Below are 21,118 nucleotides of genomic sequence, written 5' to 3'. Positions count from 1 at the left end.
GTTATATTTGTAGCATGTGTGGGTCAGGTAATTGAAATAATTCAATATAAGGATTGGTCAGATCTGGTTTGATCAGTGACTACTATGTAATAAAGTGAACTTTACAGAAATCTTTATACTTCCCTTTCTCTTTAAGATCAATAAAAAAGCTCTTCAATCAACTTGATGCAATTATAGGTCAGAATCACAGATTGGCCAAAGGATTACTCACATCCCTGGTGGTTTTTAAAAAGTAACAGCAAGTTCTTGGGAAAGAGTCATCTCTGGTAGTTGAGAAGATGGTGAGATGTGGGGTTAGAACAGCTCTAGAACAAGCTTCTTAAACTGGCCTGACCCCATATGGGGTTGTGTAACAATATGGGGATTGTGAAATTATGATTTATTATCAGCAGAGGTTTGATTTATAGACCTATTTTGCATATATATCTGGGACCTTATAATTGAAAGGGGGTCACGAGTGGAAAAAGTTGAAAAAGTCCTGCTTTCCAGAACACAGCATCCCTTACACATTTTTGAAAATACATCAGAGGGGAGAAGGATTTTCTTTTCTTCTTCGTTTGCCAATGGAATCTTGTGGCAGAAGCATCTAGTCATCAGACACTCAGCCCAGAAGGGGCTGATCCTGCCAGATCCAAGAGTACAGCCCCCAGATAAAGCAGAGTGCCATGCTTAGCAGATATTGCTTCCAAGGGAAGCAATGTGAGGACGACATGACAAAAGAAGCTACCAAGGTCCTATAGTGCTAAAGATGTAAGTGGCGTGGATTCCCTACATGTGGCTTTCTATTAGTTTATTCTGTATGTGTGTGTGCTGACTCTTTCCATTGGTGCTCGAGACATTTGTGGCAGAGTGTACCTCTGCCATTTCATGGCAGAAATGTTTTGTAATACTTTCCCATATCAATAAATGTTTTTGTTTTGAACTAATTCTTTGAACATGGTGATATTGTAAGTCCTCAGGAGCTATCGTTGTAGGAGTGTGGAATCACAAAATACTTTGTTCTTTTCTGGGAGACCCCAAGTAAAAGAATGAGTACTCCTCAAAAAGGGTACTCCACTTATATTATGAGTAGCCCATTGAGTTAGTCCACAGACACCAGTGCATATATACATGTATGTAGACGTGTCCATGTATGCAAGCATGTGTATAAACATATGCAATATTTTTGCAACAGAATTGCTGATGTGGAAACACGTTCTCCTAATGCAGACCGACACACTTTGCATTGTAATGGCTTACAGCCTTATCCAGGGGCACTGAGGGGCCACATCATTTGCCCACAGGTCACACAGCTAGTATGTACCAGGGGGAGCTTGAACCCTTTTCTGAACTGGGGAAATTGTGCAGTATAGTAATTTTTAAAAAACAATTCTAAAGTGTCTGTTAGTACAGAAGTCTCTCTTTTTACAGTTTTAATATCCTCACAATGGATATGGATATGGTTGTGAGTCAGAACACTACCATAATCTTGGAAGAATGAAAATTATGAATCACTCATTCTGTTACTAATGATAATTCATCTGTGATGAGTTGAATAAAAGGCATCAGGAAAGCTTGGGAGAAGTTGCTCAGAGATAAGAGAACCAAAGAAATGCTTTAATGCATAAGATAGATTGATCCTCAGTGATGAATTTGAATAAAGCCATGGCCAGGAATCACAGAGGATGAGAAAACAGAGATGGCTTATCATCCACTTTGGTTAGACCCAATTTTGAGCCTTTACATGGTTGTTGTTTCCTAGACTTCCTGAGATGTGGTATAATACAAAGAGTCAGAAAACTTGGGTAAGAAGTCACTGCTACCAGGGCATCTAGGTGGGACTAGCCCTAAAGTTAGGAGGGCTTAGTCTGATCTGGGACACTTAACACTTCCTAGCTATGTGATCCTGGGCAAGTAACTTAACCCCAATTGCTTCAGGAAAAGAGAGAGAGACAGAAAGAGAGGAGGAGGAGAAGGAAGAGGAGGAGAGGAAGAAAGAAGAAGGAAGAAAGAAGAAAGGAGGAGGAGGAGGAGGAGGAGGAGAAGGAAAAGGAGGAGGAGGAGGAGAAAGAAGAGGAGGAGGAGGAGGGAGAAGGAGAAGGAGAAGGAGAAGGAGAAGGAGAAGGAGAAGGAGAAGGAGAAGGAGAAGGAGAAGGAGAAGGAGAAGGAGAAGGAGAAGGAGAAGGAGAAGGAGAAGGAGAAGGAGAAGGAGAAGGAGAAGGAGAAGGAGAAGGAGAAGGAGAAGGAGAAGGAGAAGGAGAAGGAGAAGGAGAAGGAGAAGGAGAAGGAGAAGGAGAAGGAGAAGGAGAAGGAGAAGGAGAAGGAGAAGGAGAAGGAGAAGGAGAAGGAGAAGGAGAAGGAGAAGGAGAAGGAGAAGGAGAAGGAGAAGGAGAAGGAGAAGGAGAAGGAGAAGGAGAAGGAGAAGGAGAAGGAGAAGGAGAAGGAGAAGGAGAAGGAGAAGGAGAAGGAGAAGGAGAAGGAGAAGGAGAAGGAGAAGGAGAAGGAGAAGGAGAAGGAGAAGGAGAAGGAGAAGGAGAAGGAGAAGGAGAAGGAGAAGGAGAAGGAGAAGGAGAAGGAGAAGGAGAAGGAGAAGGAGAAGGAGAAGGAAGAAGGAGAAGGAGAAGGAGAAGGAGAAGGAGAAGGAGAAGGAGAAGGAGAAGGAGAAGGAGAAGGAGAAGAAGAAGAAGAAGACACTGCTACTGTGTGACTGAACAAGACACGGGTTTGAGCATGGGCAAGTCTGACTACATTGAACCTTCATAATACTTGCATTCCCTGACACAGTTATGAATAGGGAAATGCTTTGGAAACATTAAGCTGACATGGAAATAGGAAAAAAAAAAAGAATAACAGGTTTGTTATGAAGACTCCATGAGGTCACATACATGGAACATCACAAAGGAACGCAGGATAGCAATGATGACATGGGCCATTCTTCTCTCTAAGCTCTGCCAGGACCTCCCCATTACTTCAAAGTTTTATAGAATCTTCCCTTGTAGTGAAGTGAATGACTTTTCCTACTCATGACTCCTCAGCTTTAAAGTCAGCATTGCTAGCCAACTTCTGTTACAGTGTAAAAATGCATTTAATTATTCATGATCCTGGGAGGTCTGTTATGTTCTATTGATTTGTTGTACATCTCTTGGCTTGAATTTCCTTCTGTTTGTTCATACTGATGATGTTTGTTTTAGCCATTAAGCTTTTAGACGAATACTGAACATAGCGTTTTACTTGCTTATATAGCGCTCAGTGACATGATGTCATGCCATGTGGAATGGAAGCTTAATAAAAAATGATTTGGTAATTATGGTGGTTTTCTACTTTTGCTACATGGGTCCATGAATTTTGCAGCCTACTGTATCAACACTGGCAGAAAAATTAAACCCTAACGGTGAGAGAATTTTAACTGTCAACTTAAATGTAAGTTTTTCCGTATTGTGACGATTTGGATTAAATGTTCAGAAACACCTTCAAAGATTTTTAGAATAGTTAATATTTCAAGTAATCTCCCAATCTATTCTGTTCCAGAACTACTAGGATACAAACGCTATATAGCAAGAAGTGGAATTTAGTTTATTTTATTTTTGTCTAATCATAGGATATTACTGACACAACATAATTTAGAGAAAGAGGAAATGGTAGTCTGCTAAGTTGTTCTTTGCTTCAAGTACCACAGTAGGCATCTTTAAGTTTGTTCCTTTCTTCTAATTCAAGATCATAAGGTCATAGAGGAACCTTAGAGAGTAATTAGAGATTACTACCATTATTGTACACATGAAGAAATTGAGGGTTAGAGTAAGATTTGAACTAAGGCCCTTTGAGTCGAAAGCCAACAGAACTGATTCAGACTTCTCTAATTCTGATTTTATCCACCCTCAATTTGAGTTGGGAATGGGCCTGCAGCCTACTACAGATTGACCCTACCATCCTCCTCCAATCATGCAACTGGATTTGGGAACAGTTGAGGGCCCTTATCAGGTACTTAATAACTCCACCATATAAGTGCTCTTCAGTTCATGTGTAACCCTGGAGGCAAACATTTTTAATTGAAAGACAGGGAAAGAATTGTAGCTTTTCGGACCTTACTGGGACGTTGCTGTCGTGTTTGGGCCGGGTGGTGGTGAGAGAACCGAGATCAATATTTGCCCAGAACTTCCCGTTGTTAATGCCACGGACACAATGGTTGGGCACGTTATTTCTGGCGTCTGCCCAAACCCCGATTTCTCTTTCCTGCCAGGTCCTTTTTTGCCCCCAGCCAACTAGTCAGCTCCAGGCGCTGAGAAGCTTCCTGGCCACTCCCAAGTCCTGACCCTATTTTGCTTTCTCCAGTCCCCAACGATGCCATCTGGCAGAACCACTGAGGGGAAACCTAAACATAAGCCCCTGGCCCTGTTTTTTTTCCATCCTCCACCTCCCCCCACAAAATGATGCAAAAGCGCACCAGCCCCACACCGTCCGGGGGTGGGGGGAGAAGGGCAGAATTTTGAATTACAATGAAAAGTTCCCGCGTTCCCCCTTCATCCTCCCCGGTGTCAGCGGCGAACAACAGATGATTCCCTCCCTGGCCGGGCACCCGATTGGCTGAGGGGTGGGCAGCTTCCCCCTCAGCCCTAGGCCGGGTTGGTGCCAGCCCATGCCAATTACTACCGCTGCCCCTTCCTCCCCGGCGGCGCTTGTCAAAGTTGATCGCCCGGCTATGAGCTGAAATGGAGAGAATAGCAACCAGCAGCCAGGGAAGGAGGCGGCGCGGGAGGAGGAGGAGGAGGAGGAGGAGGAGGAGGAGGAAGGTGGCAGGACTCCGGCGCCGCGGCCGCTCCCGAAGGCCGGCAGTTTGCAGAGTCCGGAAGGAGAGGCCGTAGCCTTCCAGGCTCCTTCGCGGCTCAGCCCCCAGACAGAGGAGCAGAAAGGCCGGCGGCGAGGCCGGGCTGGGGTTAGGGGGCGTGGAGGGCCGGCGGCAGCCAAGCAGCGGCTGGGGGGAGAGGGCGAGAAGCGAGGGGCGCGCCTCCGCCGGCGCCCGAGAGCCGCGCAGCGCCCGGAGCTCCGCAGCGGGAGGAGAGGAGGCTGTGGGTGGGGAAGCGGGCGGAGGAGGCAGCGCCGACTCTTCGGGGGCTCCCCTGCAGCACGCAGCGCTGGGAAGTGGGCTGGCCTGGGAGGCTGATCTAGCTTCTCCCCACCTCCTCCTCCTCTTCCTCCTCCTCCTCCTCGTCCTCCTCCTCCTCCTCCTCCTCCTCCAGCTCCTCCCGCAGCTGCCGCTGCTCCCTCCCGCCACTCCCCACTCCCCCCCTCCCCGCCCGCCTTCCCTTCCTCCTCCCCCACCCCCTCCAGCCCAGAACCAAACCAAACCGAAACCCGGACCCCGATCCGCCTCCCCCCGCCCGTCCCTCCCCGTGAGCTCTAGACCATGGGCATTTCTGTTTTCACCTTATAAAGATGGCGGTGCGGGATCACTGCAACCTTTAGACTAATGACTGTCCGAAACATCGCCTCCATCTGTAATATGGTGAGTACCAGCCGGCCTGGAGGTGGCTCTGAAGGGAAGAGGAGCAAAAGCAATGAAAGAAAGGCCAGCCCGAGCCCCCGGCCCCCGGGGCCGGGGCTAGGTGCAGGGTGGGGGTGGGGAGGGGAGGTCCGGAGGCCGGGGGGACGCGGGGCTGCATTCAGTGCTGGCGGGGCTCGGGGAGCCGCCGGGGGACCGGCTTCCCTGCCCCGCTCGGCGGCCGCTCCCGCGGGCTCCCGCCAAGCTGCCGCCGCCGCCCCCTCCCGCGCCGAGCCTCCACCCGGCCGGCTCCCGGCGGAGGGGGCTGGGGGTGGGGCCCAACCTCGGGCCGGCGTCGGGGGGAAATCCCAGCTCCGTGACCCCCCGCCGTGGGAGAATGCGCTTCTGGACTCCCGGCCCTCCCCCGCCCGCCCCCACCCCCGGGCTCGGGGACTGCGGCGCGGAGCTGCTTTGGAAATGCACTGGGCTTTAGCCATTGGGAATAATCTGCTGTCATTGAAACTCCAAGTACGCTGCCGACCTCTCCTTTGGACTCCCGTCTCTGCGACCCGAAAGCACTTCGCCTCCACCAGCCAGCCTCAGTTTTGCCCATCCGTGAAACGGGGGCATATGTTCTCGGGAGATCAGTGGCACTTGGAGGCCCTCTGGTCCTGGCTGTTGGAGTGGACTGCGTAATACGGTTCGGCTGTGGTCCTTCTTTTCTGGCACTTTTTAGCAGATCGGGGGCGGGGGTGGGGGGGGGTGGGGGACGTCGCCAAGCAAGTGGAGTTGTTATTTGCCCTAAGGTGGGGCTTTAACAGTTACTTTGACTCGGGCTCCTCCTCTCCTGTGCTCCATACCCTCCGCAGGTTCTTCCCCGGCCCTTTCCCCGAGCCGAACCCACCCCACGGGGCAGCCCGTGGGCACGTTGTTGGCCCCGACGCCCCTGCTCTGCGCCTGTGCCCCGGGGGATGCCAGCTTGCTCGTGGAGCAAGGCTGTCATCCCCAACCTGCTGGATGCCGTTTCCCTCCGGCGTTGGGAACCTCTTCTGGGTGTGCCATGTTTGTTTACCCTCCGGTTCCTATCAGCATCCATTCAGCCATCCCGGGGTAGTCTAGACTTACTTCTGGGAACCTTGTTCCGATTCTTTTCCTCTCTCTCATTTATTAATCGCCTTATTTTGAAGCTCTCTGGGAACTGGTAGAACGGGCTTCGAAGGTGGAATCTGAGAAGGCTTGGATGAGAGTAGCCACATGAAAAGTGAGACTTGAGTCGGAAGCCCCTGGGTAAGGTGATCAGGCCCACCCCCCTCCCCCCCACCAGGTTAATCCTCTCTTTCACACCTGAGATGCCAGACTACCATATGGCCAAGGAGAGCTTTGGTGAGCCCTGCTCACGCCTAGGATGGAACGGGGCACCCTTAGCGGTCCCTGACTCCGCTTACAGCGTGCACCCCAGGGCGTCACTAAAGAGAAAGCAGCAATGCTTACTGGCTCGGAGAGAATTAGAATTGGGGTGAGACTATAGACACCTTCTTAATTTTCATCTTCCTTCCCTGCCTCCAGGAGATCAGGTGCCCCGGTCTTGTGCTTGTGTGTGCATTGGTGCCGGAGTGAGAAAGAAAACTGCTACCTGCTAGATAAAGCAAAACTGCTATTTTGCTCTAATCCGACTTTTCATTTTTAATGGCTCACGGTGGATACTGTTTCGGCCTGGCTTGGCCACAGCTTCCCAGGCAGGGGTGGTCATGGGAATGAAAGGGAAATTGGCTTTTTTCATGGGACACTGCAAGGTTCTTGTGGTCTCTCTTGGAGTGTGCTCTGTTCCCTTTGCTGCAGAGCTGTTCTCCGCTGGGCATCAAAGGCCGGATGGCAAAGCAAGAAAGCGGAGGAGGAAACTGACCAGAAATTGGTGGTGATGGTTTAGGATCTCCCTGATCCTCCTCCGTCTTTATTCCTGGTATAGGTAGGGGGAGGCTATGGGCATCTCTGCCCAGCGAGAACCTGGTTCTTGCTATTCCATGTAGCAAGTCTGCCTGGATTGGCCAATGAATGAAGCGTTCGGGTTACACATTGTGGGCCTGTGGAGTGTGCAGTGTCGTCTCCCTAAATTCTCACAAAGGGAGCCAACCAAGAATAGATTTAATGGTCTTCTCTCAGTTAAATAGAGAACCGTAAATGATGAAATGGAAACTGCTCACTGCTCATTTTTCCTATGGTGGTCAAGCTGCTCAATGGCTTCCCTTTTCTCCTGGTGTTAAATGGAAATTGGACTGTTTATCCCAGGCTTAATGGCAAAAGTGACAAAAGTAAACCATCTTAAGTGTCTGGTACTTTGCAAAATAGATGCTAATCAAACAAAATAATAATATACACGGGGAGGTGGAGTGGAAAATCGTGACCACTCCCCCTTTTAAAACACATAAGTAATTTCAGCCCCTCCCTATCTGACTGAGCCAGAGGAGAAGGTTGAGTGAGATGAGCTTACTTCTGACTGGGATGCTGCTTTTTTCATCTGATCAGACAGAAATGTTCAGTGGACTTCACTTTAGGGCTTGCGTTTGATGATGAATTGTTTTCAGGTAGGTCCTTTTCGAGTCTCCTCCTTCTTCGATTTATATTCCGGAATCTGTTTTTATTAATCCATATCTTATTCCTTGCCAAGGTGTTTGTTCAGGTCCAGTTTCAGTCTCTGTAACAAATAGCAGGGATAATTGATTGACTTGGAGGTTACATTTTTAGACAGGCTGCATTTGGCACGTTCTGAAAAGACTGAAAAGGAAAGATGTAATAAAAGGATTTCATTTTTTTTAATTTAAGATTTAACAAAATTAAGACCTGAATTAAGAAGATTTGTTTTCCTGACCAAAATGGGAATGAGCAGACACAAGAAAATAGCATCCAATATTATTCACTTTATTGAGAAGTAAACATTTTTCCTTTTCTACCCTACATAACCTCAATATACAATAAAGAGAAAAGCCCAGAAGTTTTTTCAGTCTGTTGGGAGGTTAAGGCTAGATCTTATTTGTATTAATTTTTTTTCTCCTCCATTTGAATTCTTGCCATAGCACTTCTTGATAAACTTGCTTAAAGGAATGTCATCCTGGCCACAGTGTCTTGTTCAAAGGTAATAAAGCTTGCTTGGCTGGTGTGTTGAAATTTTCAGAATGCATTAGTTACCAGAGTATGTTGAAATGTCGATGGTTGGTTAAAGAAAGCTTCACTGAATCTTCAGCATAGTCAGTTTCTCAGAAATGGATGAATTGAGATTTAAAATATTGGCAGGTGAAAAATGAGAATCTGAGAACTTTTCAGAAGTAGCATTTGCTGGGGAAGTTAAATGACATTTCAAAATGTGACTTTAACAGACACAAATGAGTTGAAATGTGTCTAATTGCCATGATTATTGATTAGTGGTCCCTTTCTATAGCCAATATTTATCATGATATGATACTTCTTTCTTTGAAAAATATATGATGCACTCTGAATTTATGGCTTTTGTATTTAAGTGAGGTTTAATTATAGTGATAAAATCTAGTTAGAATGTAGTCTTAGTAAAACACGGGCTTTTTCCCCATACAGCTGGCTTAGGTTATGGTCTAGGGCAAATTACTATACTTCTTTATGGGGCTCAGCTTCTTACCATGCAAAGCTAAGGAAGTACTTAATATAAGATTACTGTTTGCTAAATGATCAGACACAGTTAGGCAAGGGCTTTATAAAAAGATATGTATTTACTACCTGGTCAGTAAATATTTGTTGAGTGCTTTCCTTCTGTAAATCATTATAGATCATTATGTGTTGCATGATGGAAGGGGATGGCATTGGATTGAGAAGCAAGAATCCTTCATTCAGCTTGGCTTTGCCAATTGTACAAACTTGGCAAATTCCTTCATGTCTCTAGATCTTATTTCCTTCATATGTAAAGTGAGAGTATTGGATTAGGTGATTCTTAAGGTCCCTTCCTAAGCTAAAATTTTTTACTGCTTCTTTCTAAATATTAAAAATGTTAGTAATCATTAAAATATATGTTGTTATTTTTTTTTTAAAGTGGGCATTATTGCCTTCGAATGCCATTTTGAATATCCAGATAGCGAACAGCTAAAAATAATGAATTTTTGAAAAATCCCCAAATCTAGGGGACTTCTTTGGAGATTTTTTTCATCCACTTGGACAAATAAACAATTTTGCTGAAGTCATAGTTGGGGGAAAAAACTTAATTTAAAAAGTAGTAAATTTAATTTTAAGTAGTTAAGAAGTCATTTAATTTAGGAAGTAGTTATAGTTAGTTGCTAGTTTTCCATGATATTCTTGAAATTAGAAACTGAGCCTACTAGATAACTGTGTTCAGTTATTTTGGGATAATCAGCTATAAGTCTTTAAAATCAGCATATGGGGTTTCACCTGCTTAGTTTACTGATGTGAGAAACTGAAACCTGAAAGTGGGCAAAATGAATGGATGATGACAGTTGTTCAGAAGTTCAAATCTAAAATCTGAGAATGGAAATTGTGTTAAATCTTGTAAGAGATGCAAATCAAATTAAATAGTGTAATGAAAGGGAATTACCTCTCTTCCATCAGTTTTCTCCCCTTTCATGATATAAATATTAAGCTATATTCAGTCTTCTTATATTTGGAAGTTGGCTAACTGTACCAATGTCTTAATATTGAATGTATACTGTACTTAATTAAAAAAAAACACAATAAAACTATTCATGTAGATTTCTGTGACATTTGATAATACATATACTTGAAAATAATTTCTGTTTATTTTTAATGTTCTATGACTTAGACTGTTCATCTTTTCACTCTTGCCTTTCTCCTAATCAATCAGTATTTTTTTTTTAAAAGTTTCGTAAGTCATTTATTTTATATGACATTATCTTTACAAAACTTTCTAAATATTTTATATTTACTATCACATCCATTTTTTAGAAGTAGAAGCAAAATCCAATGACTGGCCCAAGTTATCTTAGCACTGGTCATCATGGACATTTCCATACTACACTAAAAATCAAAATGCATTTCCCATGATCCCTCAGTGACCTCACTGTATATTCTCTTCCTAATTTGCCCTTCTGATTAGCAGTTCACATTTTATTATTGTAGTTTTGCAATATTCAAGCCTATAGTTGTGATAAAGTGAAACATTGGTAGGGTATGGAAAAAGGGCACAGCAATTCTTAATTGCATATGCACCATGCTGCCTCTCTTTGGATCAGGGATATATACACATACATATACACATACGTACATGTATTTTTATAAATGGAGATATCTAGATATTTATCTATATGCCAGACTTGAACTATTCAGATGAATAGCAAAGATATATCTGAGGCTATCTAAAATACAATCTAATTGTACATATTTGACTTATATCAGATTGCTTACTGTCTTGGGAAGGGGAGACATAAGGGAAGGAGGGAGGGAGGGAGGGAGGGAGAAAAATTTGGAACACAAAAGTCTTGCAGAAATGTATGTATCTTTATATGTATTTGGAAAAATAAAATACTATTAAAATTTTTTTTAAAAATCACAATCACAGTTGACAAGTAACTCTGAGGTCATAATGCTTCCTACAATTCCAGCATTGATTTTTTTGGGTTCTAATTTAGCTCAAGTTTCAAATTATTCATTCTGAATTTCATGGTTAATCCAAGCTAAAATCACCTTTTAGCCTAATTGAAGGCAGTGATTTTGGATGATCTCTTAAATTAAGGTGACCACTGAAGTTCCTTCCAATTCTAAGTCCTGGAAGGTGTACCCTAGCTGTTAAGACTTCTTTCTGCAATTCCCAAGAACAATGTAATTCTTCTCAGTGCTTTGCACATAGCAGGTATTTAGTAAATACTTTTTTGATTGCATGTAAAGGAAACACTTTCCTCTGTGTGTGTGTGTGTGTGTGTGCGTAAGTATGGAAGTGAGTAAAAGGTAAGAGTCCCAAGGAAGAAAGAGGTCATGACTGTCTTGTGGTAGCTAAAGGGAAGGGATGAAGGGATGAGAAAAAGTACAAGCTGGTATCACAGAAAGGTTATAAATCACAGGACAGAAGTTAATTTCTTGCTAGTCTTTAAATGAAAGTTATTATTATTCACAATCAGATTTCAATTTAGCTCAGTATTGTTAATTTTGGAAAGTAATTTGTATTCAGTTAAAATGAACATTAGAGGAAAATATCTTTTTAGCAACTTATGAGAAGTAGATGGCTTCTAGATTCATGTTTACTCACTCCAAAGCTCTTTGCTATCCTTACAGAAAGTGAAGTTCCATAATAGTTTTACTTACACCTAAGAAATTTTCTCTATTCTGTTGAGATTGATGTAATAAGACTTTTCAGTTTCTGCCTGAACACGTATTTGTGATAGGTATCTTGTGTGTACTTTTTTTTTTTTTAGCCCACACTATATGTTTCAGAATATTGTGTTATCTTGGAAATTTGTAGTCTAGCTACACTGAGTTGCACCAGTTACTAGCTTATTCAAATGGCGTGTGGTCCCAGGAAGCAAGTTGATGTTGTTATAGGGTAGATTTAGATGTCACCTTGGGAAAACCTTCTTCACAATTATAATTGTCTCCCAACTGGAATGATTATCCTTGGAGAAATACTGGATATCCTGCCCTTCCTCATTGAGGATTTTTGAGGCATTGATTACCAGTGATATGTTTTAGTGTGGATTCTCAATCATGTTCGAGTCTGACTCGATGGTGTCTTAAGTTGTTCCATTTTTGAGAAAATGTAATTCTATTTTTTTGTAATTAACGTGAATCTATAACAGTTCAAGATATTTATATACTCCTTGAATTTATTTAGTGAAGGATTCATTAAGCACTTTCTAGATTTTAAGCACTGTGTAAAACATCGAGATGCAAGGAACTTATGTTCTAATGGGGAAGGATGCCATACAACAGGGAACTGAAAAGCTGAAAGGCAGGAGAGAAGGTGCCTGCATAGAACATGGTGTCAAGCAATCAATAAACATTTATTAAATATCTACTATATTCCAGGCACTGTGTTAAGTGCTGGGGATACAAAATGAAGTTAAACAGACAGTCCTTCCTCTCAAAGAACTTACAGTCTAATGGGAAAGACAACATGAATACAGACAAAGCAAGTTATATCCAGATTAGAAAATAATAAAGACAAGGAAAAGACTGAAATTGTGGGAAGTCGGAAGCAGACTAGAGGAGGGAATTGAAGGTTGGATAGCCTAGGCCCCATCCCCAAATGAAGCTTGTGTGAGGAATTTATCAGGGGTAGGAGGGGGCCAGTTAGGTCCAAGGAAGTTCCAGCAGGAGGAGGTCCCAGCCTGAGGGAATTTCAAGGGGTAGATGGCAACTGAGGATCGGGGGGCAAAGTCTAGCAAATCAGGAGCAGAAGGGGACAGGAACTAAGGGGAAGAAATATAGCCTCTAAAATCTTCCATAGACAAGGTTTTTTTTGACCCATGTAATCATTCAGGCAAAAATCAACAATCATTTCCAAGTCCTCCTAAATGCTAGACTTTTAAAAAAAGTCTTTCAAGGTTGTTTATTTTTATAGGATAAATTATTCTTGTTTTGTCTGTTTCATTCTGCTATCAGTTCATATAAATCTTCCTAAGTTTCTCTGAAACTCTCATGTAATTTCTTTTATCATAATAGTAATCCATTATATTCATATATCATAGTTTGTTGAACCATTTCCCAACTGGTAGGTATTTCTTAAGTTCTTTGACACTGCAAAAACAGCCATTATAATCATTTTTGCACTTATAGGTCCATTTCTGCTTTCTTTTATCTTGGGGGGGGGGGTATAGGCCTAGTGATGATATTAATAGCTTCTCTAATCTTTTAGATTTCCTTTTTTGAGCTTATTTTGGGTAAATTGCCTTTTTAATTTTTAAAAAATATTTCATTTTTTCCACAATTTCATATAAAATAGTTTTGATTTCCAAATTCTATTTCTCTTTCTCTCTTCCCTGAAACAGCAAGCAGTCTGATATAGGTTTTACATGTGTAATCATGTACGTTTCCATATTAGTCATTTTGTAGGGGAAAAAACCTTGAATGAAGTAAAAGAAAGTGAAAAATAGTGTGCTTCAGTCTGTATTCAGACCCTACCAGTTCTTTCTCTGAGTATGCATCATATTTTTCATCATGAATCCTTTGGGATTGTCTTGGATCATCGAATGGCTTAGAACAGCAAAACCATTCACAGTCGTTCATCTTGAAGTGTTGGCTTTTACACTCTGTATCACTTCATCACTCTGTATCATTTCATGTAACTTTTCAGATTTTTCTGAAATCCTCCTGCTCATCAGGATGATTTAAAAAAATAGATTTTTATTTTAAAAAATACATGCAAAGATAGTTTTCAACATTCACTCTTGCAAAAGCTTGTTCCAAATTTTTCTCCCTCCCTCCCCTTCTCCCCTAGACAGCAAATAATTTATTGTGTTAAATATGTCCAATTCTTCTAAACATATTCCCACATTTATCATGCTGCACAAGCTGCTCATCATTTCTTATGGCATAATAATATTCTAATACAATCATGTACCACAACTCATTTAGCCATTCCTAATTAACGGGCATCTCCTCAATTTCCAATTGTTGGCAACTATAAAAAGGGCTGCTATAAATATTTTTGTACAAATTGATTCTTTTTCCTTTAAAAAAAAATCCCTTTGGGATACAAATCTGGTAGTAGGATTGCTTTATCAAAAAGTATGCACAAATTTTTTTAGCCCTTTGGGCATAATTTCAAATTGTTCTCCCGAATGATTGGATCAGTTCGCAATTCTACCACTGTTGTATTGATATCCCAGCTTTCCCACATCCCCTCCATCATTATTATTTTCATTTTCTGTCAGCTAATCTGATAGGTGTGAGGTAAGAGTTATTTAAGTTGCATGTTTCTAATAAGTGGTGAGATAGAACTTTTTTTTTCATATGATTATAAATATATCCTAGACATTAAGTAAAAGGGATACCGAGTGAAAATGCAATAGCTCCTGCTTTCAAAGAGCTTACATTCTATCTACGGAGACTATTTATCTGTTCTTTCTTTCAGTCTATCCATATGCACACATATACATATGCACACATACATATTCACACCCACACCTATATTTAAATATATATGAAGGGGTTGCATTAGCAGTTTGGGGATCAGAAAAGGCTCTGTTGTATAGTTGAAACATTTTCTCTATAAAGTATTTTAAAATCAGAATAATTTGCTTAAAATGAATGAGTTAAATCCAAGCGTAATTCTAAAATTTTGAAACTTAACATTGGTTCTCAATTTTGTCTCTTTTTTCATTCAATAAAACTTTGCCATACCTATAAATATTCTACAGATTTTAACTTCTCCATTTCAATTTTGCTTTCCTTCTAATGGATAAAAGATGAATTCTAGGAGGCAGCAAGGGACCTTCTAGAGAACAATCCATAAATTGAATAATTGGCTCTTTAGATGACCTCATATTGGCTGAAAGGACTGCTCATGGTTTATGTAATTTGTGTTGGATCATTCCATTGTTCTTTTCAGGAAGAAAAGCTTGAAGCTGAGGAGTATCTCCAAAACAATGACATTCCTACAAGAACACATATTTACATTTCAATTTAACTAGACTGGCAAAGTAGGAAAGAAAATTTGCAGATATGAAGCTGTGGTTTAAATAATCCCCTCGGAGTTTAGCTGGGTCACGAGTGATGAGGGGATTAGGTGGAAGCAAATCCTGTTCTAACGTGTTCCCTAAAAACTGCAGCCAGGCCAGGTGGAACCAACTTCTCACCAGGTTCCATCATGGAAACAACATTGGCAATGAATTTTGCTCCTGACTCAAAGCACTTTCCTAGCCCCACTTCTTCCAGGGTGAACATCAGGTTTCCTAATGAGAATGGAATAATAAAGCATAATATACCACAATGGATTTTGTGCTCTTTTTTTCCTTCTTTATCTTTTTTTTCCTTCTTTCCAAGAATGCAGCTGTGCTGTTTTAAGCAATCAGAAAAGAAAGGTGGAAAAGATATTGGTGGTGATTATTCTTTGAATGAGTCGCTTTACCTCCTCGAACCTCATTTTACTTTTTTTTTTTTCCTAGAATGAAAAGGTTGAATCAGATCAGGCTTTTTGCTTGCTTGTTTTGTTTTTACCTTTGTGTGTGTCATGGAACCTTGACAACTTGGGGGAGCCTATGGACCTTTTCTCAGAAAAATGTTTTAAAATGTTTAAATGCATGAAAAAAAATCCACAGGTAATGTAGTGGATAGAGCCTGGGCCTAAATTCAGTAAGACCTGAGTTCAAAGATAGCTTCAGACACTTTCTAGATGTTCAACCCTAGGCAAGTCTTGTAATCTTTTAGCCTCAGTTTCCTTAGTTGTAAAATGATCTGGAGAAGGAAATGACAAACCACTCCATTAATCTTTGTCAAGAAAACCCCAAATGGGGTCATGAAGAATTAATTGGATGTGACTAGAATGATTGCAGGACAACAAAAAGAACTTTATTTTCATCATCTTTATTCTCAGATCTTTGGATATCTATCTACAGATTACAGATGTTTGAATCACATTTTACAAATGAAGATCTTTCTATTGTAAATGAAGGGATTGAACTTGATGGCTTCTAAGGTCCCTTCCATGTATACATCTATAAACCTATGATAGTGGAAAGTCTTAAGACATCAGTCAAGAGCTTAGACCTCCTTGGCCACGGGGAATAGAAAGATGACTGTGTCTACATCTAATTACCCCAGTTACTTGTGAAGATCCTAATTAATTATTCAAAGTATCAAAAGCTATTTAAGCACCATTCACTGTCCTCCTCCAGAATTAGTGGATGGACAGTTAAGGTCTTAAAAATGAATGACTGAGTTTTGTGGTTTCAGTTTTTGAAGGCAGAATTAAAATTTGGAAGATAGTGGTTTGAAAACTAATTTGATAAGGGAATATTGGGTTTGTAAAGATCTTTAATAATTTTGCCTGCCAGTATAGAAATGTATTCTAAAGGAAGAGAGGACTTTTAAAGAATAATTGGAAGAGAAAAGGAAAATCAGTTTCTAAATTCAGACTGAAATGTAATTGTGAGTGTATTTGGCAAAAAAAAAAAAAAAAGTTCTAATAACCCTTCAAGATATGATACATTTCTCCTTTTCCTGGTAATGAGGGTACATCATGTAGCCAAAAAACATTTAGTCGTTTGCTTGGTTCAGAAATCAACGTGTTGGTGCAGTTGTTTAAGTGATCCTAGCTGGAGAAGTTAATAGGTCAGATAAGCTCATTTGCATTAAAATGTTTAGTTGTTTACCTGAAGGAATATAGAGAAATAATTGGGGAGGAGAGGGTTAGGGCAGAGAAAGAATGATTTTCACTCCTCTGTTCTTCCACTTTGAGTGGATTTGGAGCAAGAGTAATTGACTTGGGTTAGTTAAAATTAAAAAAAAAAAAAATCTCCAATGACAGGCTATTTATGGAATCCCAGATCCAAAGAAAGGCAGCATGGTGCAGTAGGAAAAAGGCTGGCTTTGGACTCCTAGGAGCTGGTTCAAATCCTGCCATTTAAACACAGCCTGTTGGTTCATCTCTAGAATCCTAGTGTACTTATCTCAAAAGGTCTGGGTTTTGCAGGGAAATGCTAGGATTCCTTCCTGCTCTGTGATCCCTCATTCCCCAAAATAATTCAGATACAATCCCGGTAGGAATGAGCTAGGTCGGAGTATGAGAGAATTAGGCAAAGGATAGCCAATAAAATTTTGTAATTTAAGGGAGAAAGGAAAGTTCAGGATTTGCTCCATTATCCTGTTTCCTGTGATCAATGCCTACGCAATTTTATATTTTTCAGTTTCCACGAGTAAAATAAACATAATTAATTCTGCTTTGAAGGAAATCGGCAAAATCTGACTAAGGATCATAGGGTTATTGCTAAATAACAAATAGAATGTACTTGATAATGACCAAGTGGAAACACACTTTTGGCCACTTCATTTTACAGTTAATTGCTGTTTCTAATGACTGTTTTTACCTGTGCCTGCAAGGAATGTCTTTTTGTGAGTTTAGTCTCTTAACTTTAGGTTTGCTGACCAAAGCCTCTAGGCATATTTTAGTTGTATTTTCTCTGTGTTCCAGCTAGACCTCAGGTTATTTTACGGAATCTCATGTCCTGCGGCCATCTTTCTTTGGCAGGAGATTTTGTAGCTCAGGTGCATGAAGCAGAGATTATTTACAAGTCAGATCAGTGAATTTTCCCAACACTTGCTGGGTTTTTTTATTATTCACAAATCATTAAGTTTTGAAAATATGGTAGAAGGCCAAAGTGCCACTGGCCTGCATTTACACGAATCTGTTCTGGGTGACAGCTTGGAAGGAGTGTGATACAGGGCAAAGAGTGATGGGCTGGGACTTGGGCCTCTGGTTTGGGTTTTACAACTCATTGGCATTTAAACAAATCACTTACGATCTCTGGGTTTCAGGTTTTTCATCTCAAGTTCTTAAACTGGGTCAGTCCCCATATGGGGTCACATAACTTAATGTGGGAGTCATGAAATTATGATTTATTTTCAGTAAACAGTTGATTTGTGTACTTATTTTATATACCTGGGGCCACGGAAACATTTCTCAGGAGAAAAGGAGTCAAGAATGGAAAAAGTTTAAGAAGCCCTGATAAATAATACATATCTCTACTTGTATTACAAGCATAATGTGAAGATAAATTAAAAAGAGAGATAAGAAGATTTATATGGAATACATGAAGGATCCGGGATTGTGTCTATTGGGGCGATTTGAGGCACTTGGAGAGCTAGTGGCCAAGATCTCACACAATGACAGGCTATTTTAAAAAGTGCCTTTTTTAAAGTTTTTTTTTTTCCTTTTTAAAAGCTAAATCATAGTAGTAATAGAGCCCAGTTCCCTTACCTTTTACCCTGTTTATTGCCAGTCTTCAGTGATAACTATTAAAAGATAAGTATAGTTAGAAACAAAAATATAGAACATAGTGTTAAAAACACTTAGTATCCTACATGTTGTTGTTGTTTTAATTTTCCTCCGTTAAATCTGTTGCCAGAAATTAGTAACATTTCAAGTGTAGCCTTTGGATTATATCATTGTTGATGCTATAGATACATTCCTGTGTTCTGATACGCTTTCTTCATAAGTATTGAAGAGTAAGATTAAAGACAGAAATGAATAATTCTCCCAATTACATCTTTTTCTTGAGGAAAATTCTATAATCAAATCATTTTGGTGCAGGATTTCATTTTAACATTTTCTTGGATCTAGTCTCTTAATCAGATTAAAGTAAACGACATTGACATTCTTTTCCTTGTATTGCCTACAAATACCAGTCCTGTAGCCAGGAAAACCCGAGCTCGTTTCCTGAGTTCAAATCCAGCCTCAGACATTTACCAGCTGTGCAACCCTGGGCAAGTCACTTAATCCTATGTGCCTTAATTTCCTCACCTGTAAAATGAGCTGGAGAAGGGAATGGCAAACTACTTTAGTATCTTTGCCACAAAAACCCCGAATGAAATCATGAAGAGCTATACAAGCGTGAAATATGACTCAACAGACATTGCTTATAACCTTTTGGGTTCTATTTCTTTCAAAGTGACTAATATCCTATGGAAATTTGTACACCATACATTGTTTTCTCTCTATAGTTATTTACAATAAGAATGACGTCTGGATGTGTTACTCAGTGTGGTGGATGGTTTGTGGCAAGTGAACCTTATTCTGGGTCTTGAGCTTACATATTTCAACAAATAGAGCCAGCAACCAACTGAATATATCCAGGAGTACTGTCTTTATCAATTGTTCAGCTTTTTGTACACCACCCCCAAATTTATCACTTTGAAATTACTCAAATTCTCAGCTTAGAAGACCATTCCAAATTGGTCTAAACTTGGGTTTACCCTAGATGACTCCAGTTTTTCAGTTAGTTTTTAAGTTATATGTAGAGATTTTATGCACTTAGAATAAGAGAGAGGGGCTGGAGAAACTAAGCTGGGATATATGTGTGTGGGATATGTGGTGAAAGGGAAATACTGCCTGGAACAGGATTTTTAGTCCTGGATCCAGTCCTAGTTGCCTTGTCCTAGTTATTAAGACTGTGGTTAGGTAGTTGAATCAGTTCTTCCCTCACAGGCATTTTTTTCATTCCTTAATGTTTTTTGAAAAGTAATAAAAACCAATGAGGGAATTTGTTTTGTTTGATTATGCATATTTGTTACAAGGTGGTTGTTTTCTTCTTCCCCTCCTAGAGGAGAGGTAGAAGGAAGAGAAAACATTTGTAATGGTATTTTCTTTTTCCAAATACATGCAAAGATAGTTTTCAACATTCACCTTTGCAATTACCTTGTGTTCCAATTTTTTTTTTTCTCCCTCTTCTTCCCTTTCCCTTGTCCAAGACAGCAATAGGTTATAATAGGTTAAAAATAGGTTGAATGTGTACAATTCTTCTAAACATATTTCTATATTTGTCATGCTGAGAAAAAAAAAAAGATCAAAAGGGAAAAAAACAAGCAAATAACAACAAAAGTTGAAAATATTATGCTCTGATCCCCATTCAGTCTCCATAGTTCTCTCTCTGGATATGAATGATATTTTCCACCGTAAGACTATTGAATTGCCTTGAATCACCTCATTGTCCATTGCAGTTGACCATCACATAATCTTCTTGTTACTGTGTATAGTGTTCTCTTGATTCTGCTTACTTCTCTCAGTTCATATAAGACTTCCCAGGTTTTTCTGAAATCAGTCTGTTCATCATTTCTTCCCCAATTTAGGGGCATCCACTTAATTTCCAATTTTTTGCCTCTATAACAATGGCTGTCACAAACAATTTTGCACATGTGGGAACTTTTCCTTCTTTTGTAATCTCTTTAGGATACAACCCAGTAGAGATACTGCTGGATCAAAGGGTATACACAAGAGAAAACTTTTTTAAATAGGAAAAAAAAAATGATAGAATTCCACATATCTCTTAATAACTCTTGGGATACATTGGTCCTAAACTAGTTGACCCTTTGTCTCTATTTTTATGAAAGTGGAAACAACACATAGATTTTTCTGGGGTTTTAGACAGATCTATTTGTAGTGTGGTTTTTTTCCCTTGAAATTTATTTTTATTCAAATATATAAACTACTTTGGGTTCTCTTTCCTCAGAAAATACCTGAATCAAGAGTTTCAAACAAGTAGGATAAGAGGAGGTAAATGCCTTATTTTTTATAAAGTAATTTTTTTGTGTGCGTGTGAAACTAACTTTTACACAATTACAAGTTTTTTTTGTGTGAGATTAACTTTTACATAGTGGAAAGTCAATGAAACCTAATACGTAACAAATTAAGCTTGAACAAATCTGTATAATATCTATAATAATTTAACAGTTAATACTTCTTTCTCTGTTCCATTTTGTTATCTCTGACCACACTGTCCACATTTGTGGACATAAAATTTTGTTCACGTCAAATTTCTAGATTAAAATATATATATCTACATAATTATAACTGGGTGATCTTGGGCAGGTTATTCTCAAAAAAATTTCAGAGCAAATATTGTTTGTAATCAGTAAGTTTCTTCATTGGGAATTTCCTAATATGATTTCATGAAATCATAAGCCTAGCCTAAAACAAAAATATAATTATAGCCAATATGTATTCTGATACTCCGGCTCTGCTTT

The 21,118-nt window shown here is 40.2% G+C and overlaps 1 protein-coding gene across 2 annotated transcripts in view; it reads left to right on the top strand.

Moving 5' to 3' along the window:
• The first annotated feature begins 5,181 nt into the window (after positions 1-5,181).
• USP46 (ubiquitin specific peptidase 46) overlaps positions 5,182-21,118 on the top strand; it is a 58,202-nt gene continuing 42,265 nt past the window's right edge. The window contains exon 1 of one of the 2 annotated variants that reach the window (XM_031943076.1): positions 5,182-5,479. In XM_031943076.1, the coding sequence (XP_031798936.1) occupies positions 5,444-5,479 (36 nt within the window). In that variant the 5' untranslated portion in view covers positions 5,182-5,443. Of the gene's footprint in view, positions 5,480-6,211; positions 8,038-21,118 lie in introns of those variants that run through there. The other variant, XM_031943077.1, reaches the window with a different exon arrangement.

Source organism: Sarcophilus harrisii, chromosome 6, assembly GCF_902635505.1.
Source record: "Sarcophilus harrisii chromosome 6, mSarHar1.11, whole genome shotgun sequence".
NCBI classification, from domain to species: Eukaryota; Metazoa; Chordata; class Mammalia; order Dasyuromorphia; family Dasyuridae; genus Sarcophilus; species Sarcophilus harrisii.
The sequence above is the reverse complement of the archived record's forward strand: the minus strand, read 5'-3'. Positions and strand labels throughout refer to the sequence as shown.